A 20,765-nucleotide genomic window follows, 5' to 3' on the forward strand; every position below is an offset into this window, starting at 1 on the left:
TGGCCAAGTACCGTTCACTGAATCAATCAGAGTGTGATTCAAACTTGTAAACTGCTTCAGTTCTGTGAAACATAAACTAAGTCACTGCATGGCAAATATTCATTCACCATTCCACAAATGTTTCTTGTTGACTATTAGGCATTGTTCCAGGTTCTGGAATATAACAGAGAAGAAGGTGGTCTCTTCTTATGAAGCTAACTTTCTCAAATGGGACACGAGAAAATCAAGAAATAGCTATTTTGTTGGGTGGTAGTGCACAATGATGAAAAATAAAGCTGGGGAAGTGGACAGGACAGATAGTGACAAGGCTGCTTTTCTGTATCAGGGAATATTTTCTGATGAGGAGGCATTTAAGCATGATTTACACCTTTTCACTTGGTCAGACTACATAGTAGTGTACATATACAACACCAATCATCTTTGCAGATAAGATCATCTCTATCAGTTTTCTAGATTCCACATATATGTGTTGATATACGGTATTTGATTCTCTCTTTCTGACTTACTTCACCCTGTATGATAGTCTCGGGTTCATACGTGCCTCTACAAATGACCCAGTTTCATTCCTTTTCATGGCCAAGTAATACTCCATTGTGTATTATGTACCACATGTTCTTTATCCGTTCCTCTGTTGATGGACATCTGGAAATACAAAAAACAGGGGATATATGTATATGTAGATGTAGAGCTGATTCACTTGGCTATACAGTGGAAACTAACACAATATTGTAAAGCAACTATACTCCAACAAAAAATTTTAAAAAGAAAAATATAAGCAATTCATGCTAAAAAAAAAACCCAAACGTTTTCTTTAGCAGGCTTCTGAGTTGCCTAAGATCATAGCGTTTTCTGTCTCTACTGATTAAGAACAAATAACCATTGTGAAAGATGGTTTTCTCTGAGGGGTGGGAGTGCAGACATCTTTAGTATCTCACATCAGGTGTTTCTGAATTGTTTTAATTTTGTTTAAATGGACTTGATTTGTTCTCCCCCAAACCCTTCTCCCATACGGGCTGCCACATAACACTGAGCAGAGTTCCATGTGCTGTACAATAAGTCCATGTTGATTATCTGTTTTAAACATAGCAGTGTGTATATGTATGGCTGAGTCCCTTAGCTATCCACATAAAACTATCAGAACATTGTTAATCGGTTATACTCCAATGCAAAATAAAAGGTTCCTCAAAAACGGACATGATTTGTTTATACATTCTGAGAGGTGGTTTGAGTTTGAGAGAAAAATAAACTAGGACTCTGGATTCATTAAAAACACATATTGAGGGAAATATTTACTTTTAGGAAAATTATATTGCCTCCAGAATTGCCATGATTAATATTTTAATAAGACTATCACAAGATGAGGCTACATTCAGAAGAAAAACTTTATTTCTGGTGTGCTTTGGTGAGTCAGTGGTCTATGCATATTTATTTCTCTTTTTCTCCATCTACAGGCACTGCTTTATTATCTGTGGCTGCCTTTCCCTTGGAGGCTTTCTACATAGGCACTCACCATCTGATTAACAACGTACCCAAAAAAGAGCAGACAAGGCTGTTTCACATAGCACTGTTGGCCGTCTGCCTCGGCACAGGAGGAATCAGAGCTATAGTCTGTCCATTGGGTGCTTACAGACTTCAGGAGTGTGGATCCCAGAAACGAACATCCCTTTTTAACTGGTAAGTAGAGCTAGCTTCACTTTCACTTTTCACTTGCATGCACTGGAGGAGGAAATGGCAACCCACTCCAGTATTCTTGCCTGGAGAATCCCCGGGACAGAGGAGCCTGGTGGGCTGCCATCTATGGGGTCTCACAGAGTCGGACACGACTGAAGCAACTTAGCAGCAGCAGCAGCAGCAGAGCTAGCTAGGAGAGAAAACAGGCTTATAACATCCTTTTCCCTTTGTGCATTTCTCATTGTTTGCTCTCTGGGTCCATTTTGATGGCAGTCATTCAGCCTTTGCCATTGATTAGGCTGGGTGACAGTGAGATAATACCTGTGACAGTGATTAAGCCAGTAGTCCCAGGAGCTTATGAGTCAGGTATAGACCAATACAGCTTACCAGCACCTTCTTGAAACACAGTGATGAATTTGTCCTCCACGTAAACAAGTGTGAGATGGTGTGTTGTATTGAATAGAAGATGGTTTTGGAGCCAAACAGGCCTTGGTGGAAATCTCAGCTCTACACAATTGCCTGATCTTAGTAATGTCATTTATTCTTTATGAGTTTAACCATTTCTGAAGGGTTATCATAATACCTCTTCTTGGATTTTCTTAGAGGTAATAATATGTATATTGCTGGTAGAGAACATGGCACATAGCAGTAATCAATAAGTTGTTTTTCTTAGTTATGTCTACATTGTAATAGACTAATTCAGCAAGGATTATAAATTCAGCAAGAAGATGAGAAGGATGGAAGAAGAATTTTACTTCTTAAATATCCATTAAAGCATCAACCAACATCTCTTATTTCACATTCACTCCACTCCCAGCACCTGACAGAATTTCTAGTCCATAGAAATCAAACCACATTTCTATGAGTCTTTTTCTCCCAGTGAGTTCTTTTACAGTGTTATGTGTTTCTAAAGAACCAATTTTAATTATCAAATGCAAATTCAATATAAAAACTTGAAATTTTGATCTTAAGAAAATGTAGTTCAACACTTAGTAGGGAACTTTGTTGTTATTGTCATTCACTGGTGGATATCAGATATATCTGAGATTTGTCTTTCTTCCTCTTCTCTGTGAAATGAGTTAGCAACATTTTTCTAAAATATTGCCTTTTCCACCAGTGTTAGCAATAGATAAAAGCAAAGCAGAATAGCATCAGACAAAATGTCTAAAGAGAACTCATATTTAAAGCATTAAATGAAAAAATTATAATAAATATTATTTAGGTATCATTACATGTAGCTATCTGAGACAGTTCCTTTTTTCTTTGTCTTTCTTTCCTCCTTCCTTTCCCTCTCCCCACCCTGCTGCCATATTATATTAATATTACAAAGCACTCAGGCCTATTTTGGATTAAGTCCAGACGAAAGAGAATAATGCTATTTTACCAAAGGTGGAAGGAACTCTTTACTTCCTTACAGCAAATTCTGCCTCCTTGACCTGCCCAAAGGAGAAAGAAAAATCTTTCTTTTTTATTCTATTCGGAGGTTTTAATCCTTAATTAGCAACATCATTTTGATTAAATAAGACTCTGGAGGATTAAGACTAGAGAGCAATCAGTTGTTCTGAAAGATAGCTCTGGAGAATTTATTGTACTGTGGTCTTAGTCATTCAGAATTGTGTTTAATCAAAGTGACATTTCTCAGCGTTGATTACAAAGGAGACATTATATGAATGAAATATTTCCTCAGGGAAACAGAGGGGACACCCAATGGGTTTGTGCTTTAGGACATTGGAAAGGGGGATGAGGAATGGGGTGAAAATGAATTTCTGGAGCCAGGCCACATTTAAGATGAACACCTTTAGATTGGGTTACTTATTATTTTCTGATTTCATTAAAATCTCCGATAAAGGGATCATGCAACATTTTTTAAAAGTAAGGGCACTGAGAAAAGGATATAAAGAATCAGAGTGTTAATCTTTAACATGATGAAAGACTATGGAAATAATAAGCTCCTCGAACGCTGAAGATGGTTGTTTTTTCTTTCTCAGATCAAATACTAAACTATGGAAAAACTTTTATGAACAGCTGCTTGTTGCAGTTTATAGAAATGAATGTTCATTCTATTCTTGTACGTACTAGGGGTTGGTGGCAAGATGGATAGAACCCCTGCTGGGCAGCCAGACAGCTAGTGGGAACCTCGCTGTGTCACTTAGGTGTCTTACAGTTTTCGGCAAGTTTCTTCACCTCTCAAAGCCCCGGGTCCCTCAACCACAGAATGTGGATGCCTTGGAGGGCTGTTGTGGAGTTTTTATGCAAAATACCATGGCACATTATAGGTTTGCAAATCAGGGTAGCTATGACCAGTGTTATTCAATGACGAATAAGTCATCAGCTAAAGTCATTGTCCAACTTCTGGGAAAGAGGAAGGCCATTTAGGAGAAGGTCATCTTTAAAAGGAGCAGCCCATTGACTTATCATCTATTTCTTCAAGTCAAAAATGCCCCTAGAAATCACAAGCCTGGTTAATATAATGAATTTCAGTACTGGCTTTTGAAAAAGCAACATACCACTTGAATCCATAACCACTTGAAGGTTGCATCCAGTTCCGGTTTCAGCACAGATGTCAGATGTTCATAGTTACGGGACCCTTAATGAGACGTGTCATTGCATCTCTACCACCTAACGCTTCCCAATGATCATGTGAAATAGTGTAGACTGGAAGTCTCAGGCACTGAAAGCACCACTTCCGAGTGGAGCTGCCAAATGTAGGTGAGAAAACCTCTCCCAGCCAACATCACCATCTGGTCCTGGATCATCCTCAAATATGTACCTCATTGAAAGAATAAAGCTAAACTCCCTGAAATCAAAAGGCATAATAATCTGCGAACTTCTCCTTGTGCCATCACCCAGAACTGAACCTGGCTCTTTCAGTGTTGTCCAAACTCTGAGGTGTACAATTAAGAGTTACCATACTGGAGATCATATAAGTAAATACACCTGTGCAGAATCTTTTCTGGAAGCAAACTGAATGGTGAATAATTAAGTCTGTTCATGACCATAATTTTAAATCCTACCACAGTTAAACTTAAGTCTTGCTCCCTCACCTCTCTACTTTGGGTGTCCCTGGTGGCTCAGATGGTAAAGAATCTGTCCACAAGGTAAGAGACCCAGGTTCTATCTCTGGGTTGGGAAGATCCCCTGGAGAAGGGAATAGCAACCCACTCCAGTATTCTTGCCTGGAGAAGTCCATGGGCAGAGAAGCCTGGTGGGCTACAGTTTATGAGATCGCAAAGAGTCGGACATGACTGAGTGACTAACACTCACTCATATCTTTACTTACTTCACCTGATAATTTGCATCCTGTCTGCATATCATAGTCTGTGGTGAACCAGTTACTAGAGTGAATTCTACATGCTGTAAAGGCTCAAATAGTATACTTGTAAATTTCTTGTAAAAGTCTAGAGACTGAATTATTCCATCCCTGAAATTTTGATTATCTGGTACTCAGTTTGACTCTACATAATATATGTCTCCTACTAAAGTGTTCTGATTTAAAATACTTGCTCAAATTTAATATTTTTTATCTTAGGAAAATACTAGAAGTAAAAAATTATTATCCCACAGCCTTTTTTTTTCAAACCTGTTGTAATATTTTACTAAAGTATTGTCTGAGAGAAAGTGAAAGTTAGTCACTTAGTTGTGTCTGACTCTTTGTAACCCCATAGACTGTAGCCCACTAGACTCTGCTGTCCATGGGATTCTCCAGGCAAGAATACTGGAGTGTGTTGCCATTCCCTTATCCAGGGCATCTTCCCAACCCAGGGATCGAACCTGGGTCTCCTGCATTTCAAGTGGATTCTCTACCAGCCAAGCCACCAGGGAGTATTGGAGTATTATCTGAGAGAAGTGATTCTAAAGACTTGTCCAGGAAAGTTTAAAAATGCTGATGCCTGGACCCTGCCACCAGAAATTCTGATCATGTTAATTTGAGGTGGGAACCAGAGGCTTTTTTTTTTAAGGTGCCTAAGTATTCAGGTTTGAGAACCACTGCTCTCAAGAAGTGTTGCCTGATTTTAAGAATCATTTGAGGATTTTGTTAAAAAATATTCCCCATAACTCTACTTAATGCAGTGTGATGACTTGAATGGGAAAGAAATTCAAAAGGGAGAGGGTATATGTATGTGTATGGTTGATTCACTTTGCCATACAGTAGTAATTAACACAATATTGTAAAGTAACTATACGCCAATAAAAATTAATTTAAAAATAAAACAAACAAACAAAAAACATTGCCCATGTCCCTTCCTCCAACTTCTCAGATCAGAATTTCCTGGAAGCATAGCTGGGGAATGTGCATTTTTACCAAGTGCTTCAGAATTTTGAAAACAGTTCGAGAGACTTAAGAAAAGAGAATTCCACATGTGGTCTGGATTTTTGAAAAGAAATGGAGCTAAACACTGATGGAAGCACTTATTTTGTACCAAGATGCTTCAGAAAATTTTGATGATTCATAACAGTTTTTCTTTACCACTCCAGAAATCTACCTGATTGAGAAATCCTATCCTTGAGGAGAAAAACAAAATATGAAATTACACAATTCTGCAAGGTTAAAATCATAATTTAGAAGATACATTTCAGCTAACAAAATCAAAACAGTTCTTGGCATAGTCTTATTAGAACTCATTTCTTATTAGTAGTCATTAACATGGACATAACTCTTTTTATTGCTTTGCTTTATTGTGCTTCACAGGGAATAGAATTTTTAAGTTAATAAATTTCTAAATTTTTATGAATTGTAAATTTTGTAAAATTTACAAATTGCAAGTTAACGACAGCCTTGTGTGTAGTGAGTCTATTGGTGCCGTTTTTTCCAACAGCCTTTGATGACTTTGTGTCTCTAAAGCATCTGATAATTCTCACAGTGTGTAAACTTCATTATTATTATTTTATTTATTATGGTGATAGGTGATCAGTGATCCTTGATGTTACTACCACCATTCACTCAAGGCTCAGATGATGGTTAATATTATTTACCAATAAAATATTTTTAAATTAAGGTAAGCACGTTATTTGTTTAGGCATAATGCTATAGCATGTTTAATGCATTATAGCATAGTGTAAACATAACTTTTACATACACTGAGAAACCAAAAAGTTTTTGCACCAAAAACTGCATGCCCTCTGTTATATCTTGGTGGTCTGAAACCAGACCCATAGTATTGATATCTTCAAGATATGCTTGCACTCAGAATATCTTCTAAGTTGAATAGTGAGGAATAGCTTGTAAACAGTTTTTTTAAAAACCACTAGACCTTCCAAAATTCTATTTGCCTGGGCTCCAGCCAAGTTTAACAAATGTACCCACTCAACATAGTAACAACAGGCACCTCCTCTGTTATCTTTGCCAAAATTGTCAGCATTCAGAAAATACTCAGAATTCCTGTCTGACATACAATGATAAACTAAAAAATATTGAGAAAAAGAAAAAAAAGAAATTTCTTACATTTCTTACTGATCCTGCAGCCTCCTGCTTTTTCTTAAGGCCTGTGTGGTGGCTTTTAAGCTATAGGTGCATCAATAGTGACTTACTGTCATCAATAAACATGCAGTGGTTCAAAGATCTTAAACTCAGAAAATGAGAAAATGATATACCTTTTTTTAAAAAAGCAACAGAATAAATTTGAAGACCTAGTGGGCTTTATCAGGTCATTCATGAATTGGGGAGCATCTCTTCTAACAACCAGAAGTGTGCTTTGAGGGGTTGTACGAAATGGAAGGCTTTTGCAGGAAAAAGGGTAAGGCAAGGGAGCTATTAGCAAAAGAAAAGAAAGCATTATTTTGGGGTCAGGAGATCTTCTTTTGGGAATGGATGTTGGGAAGGGAATGGCAAGTGTTGCACCACATAGATTGCTGCTTTTTCTCCTGAGGGATGGAGAGGTTCACAAGACGGATGACTTCATTGATGCTGACCTGAAAATTCCAGACTGGTTGATTACATTTCTGGGGAGGCTCAAAACTTCAAGTAAGTCCTGCATCTAAGTCTAGGTTTGGTATCATGAACTTTAGCCCAAATGACATCATTTTGGGCCTGGTTTTCTCTTCAACAACATTAGCAACTGTTAAAATTGGGATGTTGACAGAAGAAAGAGAAATAAAGACAGAAAGGGAATGAGAGCAAGTTAGAAGAGTGAGAGACAGGGAGAGCAAAGAAAGAGAATAAAGCGCCCCCCCCCCCAAATTTCTTAATTAAAAATAAATCTTTTACTTTAATTGTGCTGCCTGTTTACCAAAATCGATGGTCTTCTTTTATTAAGCCGTCTTTTCTTTAATAGCATTGTTGAAAAATGCTTATAGATGAAAAGTAGGAAAAAAAATTATATAAATGAATTTACTTACAAAACAAAAATAAACTCACTAATTTTGGAAACAAACTTATGGTTAAAGAGGAGAAACTTAGCAGGGAGGGATAAACTAGGAGCTTAGGATGAACACACAGATACTACTCTATCACCACTGTTTAACTGTTCAGTCATGTCCTATTCTTCTGCAACTCCACGGACTGTAGCCCTCCAGGCTCCTCTGTTCATGGGGTTTCCCAGGCAAGAATACTGGAGTGGGTTGCCATTTCCTTCTCCAGGGGATCTCCCTGACCCAAGGCTCAAATTTGGATCCTGCATTGGCAGGCGGGTTCTTTAACACTGAGCCACCTGGGAAGCCCACACCACTATCTTTATATAATAGATAATCAACAAGGACCTACTGTATAGCACAGGGAACTCTACTCAATATTCTGTAATAACCCAATGAGGGAAAAGAATCTGAAAAAGAATGTATATATGTACTATTTAACTGGTTCACTATGCTGTATACTTGAAACCAACACAAACATTGTAAATCAACTATACTCCAATAATTTTAAGTAGAAACTGCAAAACTTCCTCTGGTCTCTCTTTCTCCAAGTTCACGTCAGCTAGATTATTCTTTGAAGTACTTCAATGGGCCGGTGGTCATGCTAAAAGAAGCAGTGACGGAGAACAGCATCCACCATGAAATCAGCGCCCCAGTGTTACATTGACTCTTCTGCTGCTAAGTCACTTCAGTTGTGTCCGACTCTGTGCAACCCCATAGACGGCAGCCTAGCAGGCTCCCCCATCCCTGGGATTCTCCAGGCAAGAACACTGGAGTAGGTTGCCATTTCCTTCTCCAGTGCATGACAGTGAAAAGTGAAAGTGAAGTCGCTCAGTCGTGTCCGACTCTTCGCGACCCCATGGACTGCAGCCTACCAGGCTCCTCTGCCCATGGGATTTTCCAGGCGAGAGTACTGGAGTGGGGTGCCATTGCCTTCTCCTTGACTCTTCTAAACAGTTTAATTTTAACCCATTCAGTTCAGTTCAGTTGCTCAGTCGTGTCCGACTCTTTGCGACCCCATGAATCGCAGCACCCCAGGCCTCTCTGTCCATCACCAACTCCCAGAGCTCACTCAGACTCACGTCCATCGAGTCCGTGATGCCATCCAGCCATCTCATCCTCTGTCGTCCCCTTCTCCTCCTGCCCCCAATCCCTCCCAGCATCAGTCTTTTCCAATCAGTCAGGTCTTCTCATGAAGTGGCCAAAGTACTGGAGTTTCAGCTTTAGCATCATTCCTTCCAAAGAAATCCCAGGACTGATCTCCTTCAGAATGGACTGGTTGGATCTCCTTGCAGTCCAAGGGACCCCCAAGAGTCTTATCCAACACCACAGTTCAAATGCATCAATTCTTCGGTGCTCAGCTTTCTTCACAGTCCAACTCTCACATCCATACATGACCACAGGAAAAATGATAGCCTTGACTAGGCAAATCCAGGTGAAGAGCCACCATAATCCTGGTGAATTATCTCAGTATCATTCCATGAAGAATAACATATTCTTTCTGAACTCTTAAAATTATCCACTAAGGCACGGGAGTCCCGGAAGTTTTCCTCCCTCTTTCATTATGTTCACAAGTAGGATGGAAAGCCCATTTCAAACAGTTTATCTTATAATCACCTAAAAAAAGTCTGAACCATGTCAAAATTTGTCAGTCTAAAAAATGACAAAACATTTGAGTGACTTTAAAAATTATTCAGTTCAGTTCAGTCGCTCAGTCATGTCCAACTCTTTGCAACCCCATGAATCGCAGAACGCCAGGCCTCCCTGTCCATCACCAACTCCTGGAATTCACTCAGACTCACATCCATCGAGTCAGTGATGCCATCCAGCCGTCTCATCCTCAGTCATCCCCTTCTCCTCCTGCCCCCAATCCCTCCCAGCATCAGAGTCTTTTCCAATGAATCAACTCTTCTCATGAGGTGGCCAAAGTACTGGAGTTTCAGCTTTAGTATCATTCCTTCCAAAGAAATCCCAGGGCTGATCTCCTTCAGAATGGACTGGTTGGATCTCCTTGCAGTCCAAGGGACTCAAGAGTCTTCTCCAACACCACAGTTCAAAAGCATCAATTCTTCAGCACTCAGCCTTCTTCACAGTCAAACTCTCACATCCATACATGACCACAGGAAAAATCATAGCCTGACTAGACTGACCTTAGTCAGCAAAGCAATGTCTCTGCTTTTGAATATATTATCTAGGTTAGTCATAACTTTTCTTCCAAGGAGTAAGCATCTTTTAATTTCATGGCTGCAGGCACCATCTGCAGTGATTTTGGAGCCCCCAAAAATAAAGTCTGACACTGTTTCCACTGTTTCCCCATCTATTTCCCATGAAGTGATGGGACCGGATGCCATGATCTTCGTTTTCTGAATGTTGAGCTTTAAGCCAACTTTTTCACTCTGCTCTTTCACTTTCATCAAGAGGCTTTTAGCTCCTCTTCACTTTCTGCCATAAGGGCGGTGTCATCTGTATATCTGAGGTTATTGATATTTCTCCTGGCAACCTTGATTCCAGCTTGTGCTTCTTCCAGTCCAGCGTTTCTCATGATGTACTCTGCATGTAAGTTAAATAAGCAGGGTGACAATATACAGTCTTGATGTACTCCTTTTCCTATTTGGAACCAGTCTGTTGTTCCATGTCCAGTTCTAACTGTTGCTTCCTGACCTGCATATGGGTTTCTCAAGAGGCAGGTCAGGTGGTCTGGCATTGGCATCTCTTTCAGAATTTTCCACAGTTTATTGTGATCCACACAGTCAAAGGCTTTGGCATAGTCAATAAAGCAAAAATAGATGCTTTTCTGGAACTCTCTTGCTTTTTCCATGATCCAGCGGATGTTGGCAATTTGATCTCTGGTTCCTCTGCCTTTTCTAAAACCAGCTTGAACATCAGGAAGCTCATGGTTCACGTATTGCTGAAGCCTGGCTTGGAGAATTTTGAGCATTACCTTAGTAGCATGTGAGATGAGTGCAATTGTGTGGTAGTTTGAGCATTCTTTGGCATTGCCTTTCTTTGGAATTGGAATGAAAACTGACCTTTTCCAGTCCTGTGGCCACTGTTGAGTTGTCCAAATTTGCTGGCATATTGAGTGCAGCATTTTCACAGCATCATCTTCCAGCTCAACTGGAATTCCATCACCTCCACTAGCTTTGTTCATAGTGATGCTTCCTAACACCCACTTGACTTCACATTCCAGGATGTCTGGCTCTAGATGAGTGATCACACCATCGTAATTATCTGGGTCATGAAGATCTTTTTCCTACAGTTCTTCTGTGTATTCTTGCCACGTCTTCTTAATATCTTCTGCTTCTGTTAGGTCCCTACCATTTCTGTCCTTTATCGAGCCCATCTTTGCATGAAATGTTCCCTTGGTATCTCTAATTTTCTTGAAGAGATCTCTAGTCTTTCCCATTCTGTTGTTTTCCTCTATTTCTTTGCATTGATCGCTGAGGAAGGCTTTCTTATCTCTCCTTGCTAATCTTTGGAATTCTGCATTCAGATGCTTATATCTTTCCTTTTCTCCTTGGCTTTTTGCTTCTCTTCTTTTCACAGCCATTTGTAAGGCCTCCCAGACAGTCATTTTGCTTTTTTGCATTTCTTTTCCATGGGGATGGTCTTGATCCCTGTCTCCTGTACAATGTCACAAACCTCAGTCCATAGTTCATCAGGCACTCTATCTATCACATCTAGGCCCTTAAATCTATTTCTCACTTCCACTATATAATCATAAGGAATTTGATATAGGTCATACCTGAATGGTCTAGCAGTTTTCCCTACTTTCTTCAATTTAAGTCTGAATTTGGTAATAAGGAGTTCATGATCTAAGCCACAGTCAGCTGCTGGTCTTGTTTTTGTTGACTGTATAGAGCTTCTCCATCTTTGGCTGCAAAGAATATAATCAATCTGATTTCAGGATTACTAAATAAATTATGGCAAATTTTAAAATTATTAATCCCAAAAGGTTTGCTAAATTTTGAAGCGATAAGGTTTTTCCCCTTTATTTGTATTCAACACTGTGGAATCACGAAGACCGAAAAAAAAAAAATTACCATTTATATATACTCACAATTATTTGCAGTTCCCAGTCTGTGTTTAAAAGTAGACTAAAGAAACATATTTTTACTGCTGCTTTCAATTTTCCTTAATCACTGGTATTTATTTTTCTTTAGTGCTTTGCTCTCTGACTTTCTGTGCGAGAGGTGCTTTATATATTCAATTTGCTAGTGAGCTATGAGATGAAAGGAGTCTTAATGGTGAGTTTGAAGACTGGATTTTTATTTCTTTTCTTTTTTTTTACAGTTGATACATATATAATTTCACCTTTAATTATCTATGGCTTGTCCTGTCCATGGATCAACAAAGACATGTATAAAGCGTGATTGTACTAGGTAATTCTTTTAGAAAATTACACAATCAAATAGGTCGGGTGACATTTGTTAAAATACACTTAGTACTTTATGTGAAATCTCTTCCTATACAGAGATATTCAGCACTATAATTCTTTGGTTTATAACTATATTTCACAAGATGTAAGTCTTGGAAGAATTGTAATTTTCCTTGACCCTCTTTAGAGTAATTCCATTTACATTCTCCAGTGGTGTACTGAAGAATCTCAGGGAGTCCTCTTGGTTTTCTCTGCAATACTTAGCATTTGAAACAGGGTTTCTTAAAAATTAAAAGGACTATAACATTGCTTGCAGCTCCAGCTTCTCTTTGTTACTACCAGCCACAGTTCAAGTGTCCAGCTTGCAGAAGCATTAAAGATGACCTGAGGTAGAGCCAAGGGACTCTATCCCATTGTCCTAGAAAATTCTAACTTTGTACCTCCCCTGCATGGTGATCTCCAGTAGCATATTGGGCACCTACCTCATGCGAAGAGTTGACTCATTGGAGAAGACTCTGATGCTGGGAGGGATTGGAGGCAGGAGGAGAAGGGGACGACAGAGGATGAGATGGCTGGATGGCATCACGGACTCGATGGACGTGAGTCTGAGTGAACTCCGGGAAATGGTGATGAACAGGGAGGCCTGGCGTGCTGCGATTCATGGGGTCGCAAAGAGTCGGACACGACTGAGTGACTGAACTGAACTGAACTGCATGGTGATAAATCAATCATTATTAGTAGATTATAGTCAGTCAGCTTACTCGGCATGACCATGCTTGACATTTGATTACTTTTCTAGGTCAGTTATGGAGAGTAGATGTTCAAGATTTTGAATGGGGTGATCATTTCATGGGTGCATACATATTCAAAACTTAAATTGACAAGATGACATTGGTCAGACCACCATATGGCCAATTTCAAGATGACTGTCAGACTCACTGTACTGTTTCTATATGTAGCCCCCTTCTTCTGCTGATAAAAGCTCTCGCCCATTGATTGTCAGTGGAGGGGAGTCAGCCTTTGGACAGGAGTCTGCTCTCCCCCTGCCCCGGTTGTCGTGTCCAACTCATTGTGACCCCATGGACTTAGCCCACCAGACTCCTCTGTCCGTGGGATTTCCCAGGCAAGAATACTGGAGTGGGTTGCCATTTCCATCTCCAGGTAATCTTCCCTGCCCAGGGATCAAATCCAGGTCTCCTGCACTGCAGGCAGATTCTTTACCAACTGAGCCACCAGGGAAGCCCCCTGCCCTAGTTGCTGGCACCCAAAACAAAGCAATTTTTCCTTTCTACCAACTTTGCCTCTTTATTGGCTTTTGAACAGTGAGCAACCAGACCCCACTTAATAAGTATGTACTTAATAAGAAAGCTAATAAACAAAGATGTAGATGGTCAACGGGCATATGAAAAGATGCTCAACATGTCTAATCATCAAGGAAATGCAAATCAAAACCACAATGAGATATTAATATTACTTCACACCCATCAGAACATCTATCACCCAACAGAACACAAATAACAAATGTTGGCGGGGATGTGGAAGAAAGGGAACCCTTGTGCACTGTGGGTGGGAATGTAAATTGGCACAGCCACTGTGGAAAACAGCATGGAGCTTTCTCAAAAAGAAGACTGTGAACTACCATATAACCCAGCAGTTCCACTTCTGGGTATATATATATATCCGAAGAAAAAAACCCAAAACACTAAGTTTGGAAAAAATCATGTACCCCAATATTCATAGAAACATTATTTACAGTTTCCAAGTTATGGAAACAGCCTGTGTCCCTCAACAGGTGAATGAATAAAGGAGATGTGGTATATGCATACAATGGAATACTACTTGGCATAAAAAAGAAAGTAATTTTGCCATTTGCTGCAACATGGATGGAAGTGAAGGATATTTTGTCAAGTGAAATAAGTCAGATATAGAAAGACAAATATTCTATGGTTTCACTTATATATAGAATCTAAAAAATGCAACAAACTAGTGAACATGACAAAGAAGAAGCAGACTCACAGATATAGAGAATGAGCTAGTGGTTATGGGGTGGGGGAGTATAGAGGTGGGGGAGTGGGAGGTACACACTGTTGTATGTAAGACAGGCCACAAGGATGTATTTGTACACCATGGGGAATGGAGCCACTGTTTTGTAACAACTATAGATGGAGAATGACCTTGAAAATTTTTATAAAAATTTAAAAAATGGAACTTGAAAAAAGAAAGCTAATAAACAGTATTTGCAAAATCTAGTTTGCCTCATATGCTACTACTTTATAGCTTATGTTTATTTAAAGAATTAGCAACTATTATATGAAGCTACTCAATGGAAATTTTATTTTTGTTTTTGATTCCCAGGTTTTATTGGATCATGAACCTGAATGCAACTGTGGTCTTTCTGGGAATATCTTATATCCAATACTCAGGGGCCTGGGCCCTGGTTTTACTTATTCCTTTTATGTCTACACTTATGGCTCTGATAACTCTTTGTATGATGCACTATAACCTGATTTATCAGCCAGAAAAATGTAAGTAAATCTCACTTTACATTTTTTTGTTTGTTTTTATGGTTTGTTTTTTTTTTTTTTTGACACATCTTCTTCCTCTTAGGTTCTGTATAATTTCACTTTCAACTCAGGGAATTTGTAGTCTGTCACTTACTTCACTTGAGAGCAACAGAGTCTATAAGAATATCAGTAATCTCTATCTTATTTTTCCCTTGTTAAAAGAGTTTTACCAATGGAATGTTTTAAACATAAACAGAAGTAGAAAAAAATCATATATGAACCCTTCTATCTAGCTCTCAGCTTCAACAATTCTCAATTCATTTCTACTCACTTTTGCCCCATCCCTACTGGTAGTTCTGAAGCAAGAACCAAATATTACAGTGCTTCATATGTGTGTGTATAAAAAGAAGCTATATATATGCTCAATACTTTAAAAATATAATCACAACATCATTAATGCACACACAGAATTTCTTAAGATGATCAAGTATCTGTTAAAAAATCTTTTTCCCTTTTAAAATCTGTTTATTTTGCTTTGTCTTATAATTTATTCAAATGAAATCCAAATAAGGCCTATATATTCCAAATGGGAGCTATGTCCCTTAAACCATATATATTCCTCCTTCATCTCTATTTCTCGCCTTTCAATATTTTTTTCTTATGAAATCTGAACATTTCACATAATCTGAATTTTGCTGATTATATCCATTTAATGTCATCCAAAAGGTTTTCCCTCTTTATTTCCCCTAAAATGTCTGACAGACATAGATCCTTGATCAGATTCAGATTTTTCATTTTTGGCAAAATTCCTTCACAGATGGTGTTAGGTACTTCACACTGTCTCATTATCTGCTTTTGCAGGGTCAGTACCCATTGTTAATTTTTGTCTAAATCTATGATCCCATTGGGGGTTGCAAGTTGGTGATAGTCTATATTTCTTCCTCTTTTATTAGCTGAAATAATTCTATAAAGAAATTCTATAAAGAGAAATTTTATTAGCTGAAATATATTCTCAATAACTATTTCATTACACAGAAGTAGTTTGTATAAGGAAAAGAAGATAAATGTCTAATTCTTTCCCTCTGTTTTTAGATTTTCAAATTAATGAGATGAACTTCAGTGTCTTCCAAAGATGATCTATTAGTTGTTTTTAACCTATTAATAAAAACAACTAACAGGTCATCTATTAGTGACCCTGTGGACTGGACTGTAGCCCACCAGTCTTCTCTGTCCACAGGATTCACCCAGCAAGAATATTGGAGTGGGTTGCCATGCCCTCCTCCAGGGGATCCTCCCAACCCAGGAACTGAACCCTCATCTCTTATGTCTCCTGCATTGGCAGGTGGGTTCTTTACCACTAGTGTCACCTGGGAAGCCCATAGATTCCATATATATGCATTAATATACAGTATTTCTGTCTTACTTCACTCTTTATAATAGGCTTTAGGTTCATCCACTGCATTAGGACTGACTCAAATTCATTCCTTCTTATAGCTGAGTAATAGTCCATTTTATATATGTACTACGATTTCTTCATTCATTCATCTGTCGATGGACATCTCAGTTGCTTCCATGGTCTACTACTGTAAATAGTGCTGTGATGAACAGCACTACAAGGTTGCTGTTGTTGAGTTGCTAAGTCATGTCTGACTCTTTGTGACCCTGTGGACTGTAGCCCACCAGGCTCCTCTGACCATGGGATTTCCCAGGCAAGAATACTAGAGTGAGTTGCCATTTCATTCTCCAGGAGATCTTCCCAACCCAGGGGTTGAACCCACACTTCCTGCATTGCAGGTGGATTCTTTGCCCTTGAGCCACTGGTAGAGCCCTTCCATGCACAAGACTTTGGTCTATTTGCTTTGTCTTTTGCATAGTTTATGTTTGAAATAAAATTTACCTATCTTCTTTATGTTTCTAGATTTTAAATGTTGGTGCATAAGTTTTCCTCACTCCCAGATTATGAAAGAATTCATTCATATTTCTTTTGGCATATATATATATATATATATATATATATATATATATGCACCTTTATATCTGTGACCCATTTGGAAATTGTATTATAATAAGTTTTAAGAGTGAACTCAATTTCATCTTTTTCCATATGACTGTCATATTATCCAGCCTTTTATTAAAAAGTGTATTTTTTCCCACTGCTTTGAGATGCCAACTTCCTGTATACCACCACTTACATTTCTGGAATTTCTGTTTCTTCCTTTGATCAGTCACTCTGTTCATATTATCTCTCTTGTTTAAAAAAACTCTGATCTTGATTTCTAACGTATTTTAATTTCAGTAGTACCTTCACTGTTACCCCTATTTCTACCCCTTATCTATACAGCTACCACTAATAGCAATGCAAGAAGTTATATTTTTTAAAATTAAGCACATTCACCACTGGTACTTCATTTCACCCCATATCAGTGAAGTGGGCAAGAAGGGCACAGGGTTTCCTTTTACAGACTATACTCCATGGACTTTATTTCTGCTCTTGTACCATCCCGAGCTTTACTTTTCCACTTAGCATGTTGTGTTGAAATGGTCTATTTCTGATCAGTTAAAAATTCATGTGTCAGTTTGGCAGAAACCAACACAATCCTGTAAAGCAACTGTCCTTCAATTAAAAATCAGTGAAAATCGCTCAGTCATGTCTGACTCTGCGACCTCATGGACTATACAGTCTATGGAACTCTCCAGGTCAGAATACTGGAGTGGGTAGCCTTTTCCTTCCCCAGGGGATCTTCCCAACACAGGGATCAAACCGAGGTCTCCGGCACTTCAGGCAGATTCTTTACCAGGTGAGCCACAAGGGAAGCCTTCAATTAAAAATAAATAAATTCAATTATAAAAGAAAATTCCTGAGTAATATACATACTTGGAATATAGTAAATGTTCAGTGTTTGTTATTGTTAAACTAAGTGCAGAAGATGAGACATAATTGAATTTAATGAGTTGCCCAAGACGTCACAGGCAGTGGCTGATGTGGAACCAGAACCCAGATCTTACTTTTCTCAGGCTAGAGCTTGTTTTTTTCACGCCATGAGCTGAGGCAGTGAGACAGGGGAAACATTACCCCGGAAGCCTCTGCCTTATTTCTCAAAGATCTGTGTTCTGTCAGTCACAGCTGGGCAGTACACAGCCTCCTGGCAGTCTGTGGAATGGGTTCATTATGCAAAAGGATGTCTGAGAGATCCTCTCTGTCAGCCCCAAAAGGCAAAAAAGAGGAAAATGTAAAGGAAGTATAAGCTTTTGTCAAAAGACCACTTTGGCATATTCTGGAGTACGTAATTGTCAAGTAATTCTGCTTTTGTGAATGTGTTCGTCACTCAGTCGTGTCTGACTATTTGCAACCCACGGACTGCAGCCTACCAGGCTCTTATGTCCATGGAATTTTCCAGGCAAGAATACTGGAGCAGGTTGCCATTTCCTACTCCAGGGCTTCTTCCCAAGCCAGCGATCAAACCTGGGTCTCCTGCATTGCAGGCAGATTCTTTACTTACTAAGCCAACAGGAAAGCTTATACATCATTTTTACATTCAGATTTTCTATATAACTATTCATTATCCAACTATTTGCTTCCTAATCTCCTATCTGAAAGTAGATATTCATCTGAATTCATCTGAATAAAAAACTACAATTCTTCATGTAATACAAATCTATTTGATCAGCTCTGTTTACTGCCAGACTACTGTAGTTCATATGCTACCTATTTTAACATGTGATAAGGTAACCTTTCTTTGGACAGTTACAAGAAATAATTGTATTAGCTGTGGGTAAAACTACAAAATGTTCACCAGCAGTTTACTTTACACTATACTCTATAAAATGAGTATTTTGGAGTTGTTTTGCTTTGTTTTGTTTTCTTTTTCAAAGTTATACAGTCAACTGCTTTTCAAGTTATACACCCAACTATGGTGAAGTAAAACTCTGTCTTCCCTCTAGAAAAGTATGTCATCCTTACTTTGGCTTCTTCCTCTCTGATGACTAAATTGCAACTTCCTCAAAGCTGTAATTCAAAGCCATAGGTGACCTTAAAGAAATGATTTTTTATATGCTACCTTTTATTTTAAGGTAACTTTTCAAATGTGGACTATGCATTACATTATGTTTAGCTGTCAAGCACAGTCTTCATTTGCATTTCTTCCCACTGCTGTAATTTTGAGAACTGGCAGGTGACCAAAGAAGAAGGGGAAAAAGTGCATCTACCATCTAGAGTGCAATGTAGGATTTTTTATTATAATTAAGTAGAATAGATGTTCATGATTAGATCAAGGTCAGAGGAGCAGACCATCAGAGCCAAGAACTTAAAGGTACAAAGAATTTAAAAATTGCTTTCTAAAGTTTTTTTTTTAATAAAAAAATAGTAATGTGTTATGATCTTTTAAGTTTGGCAATAAACATTTAAAATAGCTCATCTGTTTTATTTTAAAATGTGCACACTTGGTGTGTTTGCCATGCATGTTTAAACTGGAACTTGAAGTCTCGGTTGCATTTTCATTTCAGGTTTTTTTTTTTTTCAGCTTCCCAGTTTCTGCTCCTGGTGTAGAAAAGCAATTTGAGGATTATAATGACAATGGATTTTTTTTAAAGGCTGAGTCTACACGACGCACAATATTATACAGAAGGCTTGGGTTTGGAGTTTATTGTACAGAAGGCTTGAGTTTCCTATTAAGCCTAATAGATTAATCCAGGAATGTGGTATGATGTTTAGATACAGATGTTTTCAATGGGGCTTCCCTCCTGACACTCGGGGATAGTTACAGTTTGAATGGATAATGGATGCTCCCTCTGCATAGACAGATACAGCATAGCTCCTTTTCCCGCCTCCTTACTGGCTCCCTCTCAGTCCACCTTGTCAATTAGGTTTATTACTTCCTCTTTCCTCTAACAGTCCATCTAGTTCATTGTCCACTCTTTCTCCTTGGCCACCTTTTCTCATTCTTATAGTCTCTCAATGGAGTGGTTGTTCAGTCACTCAGTTATGTCCAACTCTTTGCAACCCCATGGACTGCAGCATTCCAGGCTTCCCTATCCTTTACTATCTCTCAAAGCTTGCTCAAACTTAGGTCCATTGATGCCATCCAACCATCTCATTCTCTGTCATCCCCTTCTCCTCCTGCCCTCAGTCTTTCCCAGCATCAGGGTCTTGAGTCAGCTCTTCACATCAGATGGCGAATTGGAACAGAGCCCTGGAATTTATTCCAGGACTGCATTCTTCTCTCTTTACCCTCTTTCCTTAAGTGATCCACACAAAACACTCCATCTCATTTAACTCTCCTCATCTTGAAACTCACATTCCTGACTTCCTATTCATTTTCATTTGGTTATCCAGGGGTCATCTCAAATTTAAGCTGACACAGCTCAACTCTTAATTCATCCCACTGCAAATGTGTTTGTCTTTTCCATCTTCATGTAAGGGGAATAGAAGTACCATCCTCAAATCTTCTCATTTCTTCACCCTCTCCCCATGTCAAAATATCCTGTTGATTCTTCAACAACACTTCTCATTCTTGTTTTAACTTTTTATTTTATATTGAAGTATAGGTGATCAGGTGATAGGAAATTAACAATGTTGTGTTACAGATATACAGTGAAGTGATTTAGTTGTACAGCTATCTATTCTTTTTCAAATTCTTTTCCCATTTAGGTAGTTACACAATATTGAGTAGAGTTCCCTGTGCTATAAAGTGGGTCTCTGTTGGTTATCCACTTTAAATACAGCAGTGTGTCCATTATATGTGATGAAAACTCAGCCATTAAGAAGAATGAAATAATGCCATTTATGGCAGCATGGATGGACTTAGTGATTGTCGGTATATACTGAGTGAAATAAATCAGAAGAGAAAGACAAATATCATAATGAT

The 20,765-nt window shown here is 38.6% G+C and overlaps 1 protein-coding gene across 1 annotated transcript in view; it reads left to right on the top strand.

Moving 5' to 3' along the window:
- SLC15A5 (solute carrier family 15 member 5) overlaps positions 1-20,765 on the top strand; it is a 93,065-nt gene that overhangs the window by 1,407 nt on the left and 70,893 nt on the right. The window contains 2 exon segments of the mRNA XM_052641530.1: positions 1,452-1,674; positions 14,753-14,922. Coding sequence (XP_052497490.1) covers positions 1,452-1,674; positions 14,753-14,922 — 393 coding nt within the window.

The sequence above is a fragment of the Budorcas taxicolor genome, chromosome 5, assembly GCF_023091745.1.
Source record: "Budorcas taxicolor isolate Tak-1 chromosome 5, Takin1.1, whole genome shotgun sequence".
In the NCBI taxonomy this organism is placed as follows: domain Eukaryota; kingdom Metazoa; phylum Chordata; class Mammalia; order Artiodactyla; family Bovidae; genus Budorcas; species Budorcas taxicolor.